Source organism: Cimex lectularius, unplaced genomic scaffold, assembly GCF_000648675.2.
Source record: "Cimex lectularius strain Harlan isolate CLEC.00 unplaced genomic scaffold, Clec_2.1 scaffold15, whole genome shotgun sequence".
NCBI lineage: Eukaryota > Metazoa > Arthropoda > Insecta > Hemiptera > Cimicidae > Cimex > Cimex lectularius.
Window position 1 is genome coordinate 924,907 of NW_019392667.1, and position 6,234 is coordinate 931,140.

General features: G+C 35.5%; 1 protein-coding gene across 1 annotated transcript in view; it reads left to right on the top strand.

Annotated features, from left to right (window-relative positions):
* LOC106673577 (titin) overlaps positions 1–6,234 on the top strand; it is a 151,636-nt gene extending 145,402 nt beyond the window's left edge. Inside the window, exons 103-122 of the mRNA XM_024225167.1 lie at positions 98–354; positions 415–527; positions 662–818; positions 935–1,201; positions 1,266–1,380; positions 1,445–1,599; positions 1,673–1,960; positions 2,072–2,216; positions 2,273–2,539; positions 2,597–2,760; positions 2,834–3,118; positions 3,661–3,812; positions 3,873–4,020; positions 4,085–4,239; positions 4,297–4,441; positions 4,576–4,680; positions 4,751–4,945; positions 5,003–5,208; positions 5,277–5,376; positions 5,622–6,234. Of these exons, the coding sequence (XP_024080935.1) occupies positions 98–354; positions 415–527; positions 662–818; positions 935–1,201; positions 1,266–1,380; positions 1,445–1,599; positions 1,673–1,960; positions 2,072–2,216; positions 2,273–2,539; positions 2,597–2,760; positions 2,834–3,118; positions 3,661–3,812; positions 3,873–4,020; positions 4,085–4,239; positions 4,297–4,441; positions 4,576–4,680; positions 4,751–4,945; positions 5,003–5,208; positions 5,277–5,376; positions 5,622–5,824 (3,622 nt within the window). The 3' untranslated portion in view covers positions 5,825–6,234. The remainder of the gene's footprint in view (positions 1–97; positions 355–414; positions 528–661; positions 819–934; positions 1,202–1,265; positions 1,381–1,444; positions 1,600–1,672; positions 1,961–2,071; positions 2,217–2,272; positions 2,540–2,596; positions 2,761–2,833; positions 3,119–3,660; positions 3,813–3,872; positions 4,021–4,084; positions 4,240–4,296; positions 4,442–4,575; positions 4,681–4,750; positions 4,946–5,002; positions 5,209–5,276; positions 5,377–5,621) is intronic.

The following is a 6,234-nucleotide window of genomic DNA, read 5'->3' on the forward strand; positions in this document are numbered from 1 at the left end:
GATTTTTGATTATGTCGATTAACATTTTGCTGATTACGAGCAGCATTATTTCTAATAATACTCAAGTTGTTTTAAGATATACTGATATTTTGTTTAGATCCTTTACCAAAAAGTTATCACCAAAAGTTGAAGTCGACGAAACGTGTACAATCACCCTCGAGTGTGAAACGTCTCACACGGTTTCAACCACTTGGTTCCATAATGGAAAAGAGCTGAGTGGAATGGACAACAGAGATATCATCCAAGAAGGAAGATTACAAAAACTCGTCATAAAGAGAGCCACGCCAAAAGATCAGGGAGAATATACTTGTTCGGTCAAAGATCAAAAAACGCAGACAGACCTTGTCGTACATGGTATGCTTTGGTAATTGACATCGTTCTATTGTATTCTAATTATATTTTGTTCGATTTCAGAGGTTAAACCAGAATTTGTACGAAAACTTGAGGATTACGAAGTCAAAGAACTTGAATGTGCAGTCCTTGAAGTTGAAGTGACATCTGATACGGCCAAAGTTCTGTGGCAAAAAGTAAGATTTCAAACTTCTAAAGAAAATTTAAAAATCCCTATTGACAAATTAATTATTTTAGATTTAGTATTCTACTTAAGTTTTACTAAAGGTTTTATAACCTAATTTTTAATCTAATCAATATTAAATTCCAGGATGGATTACCTCTTGAGGCTAAACCTGGTAAAATTGAAATGGAAAAACGCGGTACAGTTCACAAATTGTTCATCAGAAGTACATCTGTTCATGATGAAGGAGAATATACATGCCAGCTTGATGGTGATGAGTGTTCTGCAGAGGTTACTGTAATTGGTAAGTCCCAACAATATATATTTTAAAACTGTAGCTCGGCATTGATCTTCAAGTTGGTTAACTCATGCTGAACCAGCATTATTTATTGAGTCCTTTTTTTTCCTTGTTTCTTTTAGAATTGCCACCAGAAATCTGCTCCCACTTACAAGACACCAGTGTACCTAAAGGTGAGAAAGCTTCGTTTGAGGTTGAACTGACGAAAGGAGATGCTCTTGTCCGCTGGTTCAAGGACGATGTTGAACTACATTTCTCAGAACATGTACAGTTGTCAATCGACGGTAAAAGGCAAAAATTGAAAATCTACCAAGTCGAGGAAAATGATGCTGGTGTCTACTCGTGTAAAGTTGGCGAACAGGTTTCTAAAGCAAAACTTACTGTTGAAGGTAAGTTTTTATTGATTTAAAACAATGTTTTTACATTTGGTCTAATTGCAACGTTTAAATTTAGAACCTGAAATTGAATTTGTAACAAGACTCCCTGATGTGACTATGGTGCCTGTTGGTTCTGATGCAGAATTTGTCGTTGAGCTTTCCAAGCCTGATGTTGACGTTAAATGGTTTAAGTAAATATCATTTTATTCATTTGTGTGCTTGTATGTTAGAAATAATATTATTTTTTTTACTTAGGAAAGGTAAAGAGATCAAACCTTCTGATCGTTATATCATCACATCATCTGGCACTATGAGGAAGCTTATAATTAAAAAAGTTACACTAGAAGATCAATCAGACATTTCTTGCATGGCACTAAATGTCAGAACAGTTTCAAAACTGAAAATTGAAGGTAAGAAAGCATTGTCGATGATTTAATATTATTAGTTGTACAAATTGTAAACGTGTTGTGTTCTTTTGTTTAGTTATAGAGACAGCACCTAAAATTATTCCTGGAAAGAAAGAATATAAGGTGCAGAAAGGAGAAGATGTCACAATAACAGTTAAATTCACAGCGACACCTCAGCCAAGTGAAGAATGGACAGTCAATAGCACTGTCATCAAGCCTTCTAAGAGAATTCAAAGCAGAGTAGAAGAAGGTGAAGCATCTCTTACAATCAAGAAGGTTGAAGAAAGCGATGTAGGAAGTTACACGCTAAAACTGAAGAACAGCGTTGGTGAAGCTTCAGCTGAACTCACATTAATAATAATCGGTAAGAATTGTTAAAACGAAATGTGTTGGTCATGTTAAAAACAATGAAATAGCAGATTTCACTGCCTCGTTATTCTGTGTTATTAATAATTGTGCATTATTTGATTTGTAGAAGTTCCTGATGCACCTGGTACACCCGAAGTGGTTGAAGTAACTGATAAATCTGTAACCCTTCACTGGAAAGAACCGAAGAATGATGGAAACTCACCAATCACATCCTATGTTTTGGAACATCACGACAAAGAAGAATTTTTAACGTATGAACATTTCTTTTTTTTTAATATTTTCACACAACTGTAAAATAATGTTTTAGCTGGCGTGAGATTTCAAATATTGTCGAACAAACTTACAAAGTCACTGAAGTGATAAAAGGACATGAATATAACTTCCGTGTGTCTGCCGTTAATGCAGTAGGAAAAGGCAAAGTGTCAGAATCATCTAAATACGTCAAAATCGAAATGCCTGGATCTTCACAGCCACCAATGTTCAAGCAGCCACTTGAAGACAAATCATGTGGTCTTGGAAAGTCTATCACACTGAGCTGTGTCGTGACTGGTTTACCCGATCCAGAGATCAAATGGTTTGTTATTATTAAAACATTAAGGATTGTTTCACTTCAAAATTATTATATTTTTAGGTTCAAAAATGGCAAAGGATTGAAGATTAAGACAATAAGCTACGTAGATCACATAGCTAAATTGACTATTGAAAATGTCGTAGAAACTAGCGGCGGCATGTACAGCTGTAAAGCAAGCAATGCAGCTGGCACTGCTGAAACATCTTGCAAACTTCTTGTCCAAGGTAAGTATTTTTACTGGTAAATTTAAAAAACCCACTAATGTGGAAAAATTTCCTTGTTTTTAAATATTCACAGAGGCACCATCGCTCAACATTGACGAGGAGAAACTATCGCAACGCTGTTCAGTATCTTCACAGCTAAAACAGATCGTGGAGTTTACTGGATTCCCCAAGCCAGAGATCACTTGGTGCAAAGATGGTGCTCAGCTATCCACAGACAAACGTGTGACAACTTATATAGATGAAAACACGACTACTCTTGCAATATATTCTACAGACAGAAAAGACACGGGAACTTACACTGTAACAGCTACAAATGTAGCGGGCACAGCAACTCTGGATATCAAGCTACGCGTCATTGGTAAATTTAAACTCTAATCATTTCTTCAGTACTTTTGTGGTCCGCTTGACCAATTAATACATGACAATTAATTAAGGTTTTTAGTTGAGATGAAAAAAAAGTCAATGGCATGAGAGGGATTCAAACCCATGACCTTCGGCTAGATACGCCGCTGCTCTACCACCTGAGCAAAAAAAATATAAAAAAATAAAGGAAAAAGGAGGGAAAACTCATAAGTTGGGGTTGAGATGGGGAGTTGATGTCTGAGTGGATCGAGGTCACGATAGCTCAGGTGGAAGAGCAGCGGCGTATCTAGCCGAAGGTCGTGGGTTCGAATCCCTCTCGTGCCATTAACATTTTTTCATCTCAACTAAAAACCTTAATTAATTGTCATCTAATCATTTCATTATCAAATAAGCTTCCATAAATATCATTTATGTATACTATAAAATAAAAAATACAATTCTTACAATAATGCACAATGTATATTTTTAAAATTATGAAATGTATTTTACTAAGTTTTTCTTCGCACATGTTATATTAAGCGTATTTAACTCAATTAGATAAACCTGGAAGACCAGAGACTCTTGTGATCAAGGATGTTGAAGCCGAATCTGTGGTTGTACAATGGACACCACCTGCCGATGATGGTGGTATTGATATTTCTAAATATTCGCTGGAAAAACGCGAAGTCGGAAAGACCAGTTGGACAAAGGTTCATATTAGATAAACTTAAAGAAAGGTTTTGCAAAAAAATAATCGTTGTTATTGTTAGGTCGCTGATATTGAAAGGGATGTGACTTCGTACATTGTGCAAAGGCTGCAGACAAACGCAGAATACATGTTCAGAATTTTCGCCCTTAATCCAGTTGGCGTTTCGGATCCACTTGAGAGTGAACAAGTTACCATTAAATCTAAATTCAGTATGTTTTTTGTTTTAAATTAATTAAATATTATTTCAAATAATTAATTTTTTTTGTTTTGTAGGCAAACCATCTCCCCCTGTTGGGCCTATGGAAATAACTGGAATGACTGAATCATCATGCACTATCGCGTGGGGAGAGCCATCTTCTGATGGAGGCACCCCAATAATTGATTATTCCATTGAAAAGAAACTAACGTCTGAAACATACTGGATAAAGGTGTGTAATAACTGAAATACTTGAAAAACACAAAAATTTAAATAATTCCGTTATCAGGTGGGGTCATCCAAAGAGCTGAAGATGGTTATAACTGATCTTTTGAAGGATGAGAAGTATGACATACGGGTATTAGCTAGAAACAGAGTCGGTCTAAGTGAACCGCTCAATTCCGATGAGCCGATCTTAGCCGGAGTACTGAAAAGTAAGTTTTTGAAAAGTGTATTGTTGCAATATAAAATTAATAGAATGTTTCATAATCTACAATGAATAAATGTTATATTTTTCACTAATGTATTTTAAAACATGTTAAATAAGAAAAAAATTAACATTTTCCAGCACCTCCTTCACCACCAAATAATATTTTAGTCATGAATATTGCAAGTAAGAGTGTAACGATCCAGTGGGAGCCCCCAACGTCAAACGGTGGATCTGAGCTCACAGGTAAATTATATGAAAAACACGCTGAGAATCTGAAGAAAAAATTACAAAAAAAACATTTATTTGAATTTAGGCTATGTTATTGAGAAGCAGCCTAATGGAACCAGTGAATGGATAAAGGTGGTCACTCTTGATGCAAGCGTGACAACCTACACGATAGAAAATCTCAAAGAGAAGTCTGAATTTTACTTCAGGGTATTTGCAGAAAATGCAATTGGTCTGAGTCTACCGACGACGACAAGTCTAGTCAGCCTTAAGACTCATGCCAGTAAGCCTTTATAGTCTAGAATTACTTTATACAGAACTGATTTTATGTAATTTTCAGCTGTGCCATCACCGCCGACTGCACCTCTTGAAATCAGATCAACCGGAGCCAACTCAGTCATGGTTGCATGGGGTATTCCGGAACGAGATGGCGGTGCGCCAATTGAAGCTTATAAAATTGCCGTCCGTGATATCAAGAAGACTATGTGGATAGAAGTGGGAAGAGTAGGAGCCGATATTCAAAAGCTTACAATCAAAGAACTACAGGTAACTAACATTTCCGTTAGTTTCTTCAGATTTATTTTCCTTTTTTACTACAGACTTTAAATTTACAGGAGGACCACGAATATTTAATACGAATTTATGCTCGAAATGAAGTGGGTTTGAGTGACCCGCTTGAATCTGATGAACCTTTCAAAGTAATACGACCGGCAGGTAATAAAATATTACTACATTCAAACAGACATTTAATTAAAATTCAATAATGTTTCGGGATAAAATCAGTAAAATACAAGATGCAATATACTAAATAAGCACTGATCATGTAGCTTATTGTATAGAATATGTTTATGTAAATACCAGAACAAATTGGAAAAAAAATATCCTAAGCTTACATTTTTTTTAAAGTTTAGTCTTTTTAAAGTTTAGGTATTTACGAAGCTAATTTTTTATTTTTGTAGCCGGAGATGAGGATATGGATGTTGAAGACTCTCGCCAAGACAAGGACACTCCGTCTCTCTCGTTCACAACCACAACGACACAATCATGGATGAGAGAGGCTGGAATGGACCCTGACATCCATAGCTATGCGAAATCATCTCTCCTTAGGAGAAACGAGTATTTCTTCAGGATTTGGTATTATGCGAAACATCTATTCAAATAAAAAGTCCGGCCAATCCTGAGGATCCTACGAGTGCGAGCGCCATAAGTTAACTATCCCTGAGTTAACTATGAGCCCTCTCAATAGACAGAAAAGTGAAGCGAGTACGTTTTTTACTTAATTAAATTATAATTTTAATTGTACAACTCGTCTTCCCAGGCTGTCGAATTTATTTATAGTTTTAACGATTTTGTTTTATTTGTAACTGTTTTCTTTTTACCCCTGTGATATGTTATTAAAATATTTAATTTCTCTTATCGATGTTATGGTGGAAAAAATACAATTATTTTTCATGGGGAACAATGCATGTATTTTGAGTTTTCAGAAAAGTTCTCCATCTCATAAATAAATAAAACTGTAACAAGTGTTAAACCATATAAAATTAATTTTAGTCTATCCTAAACAATAAATTA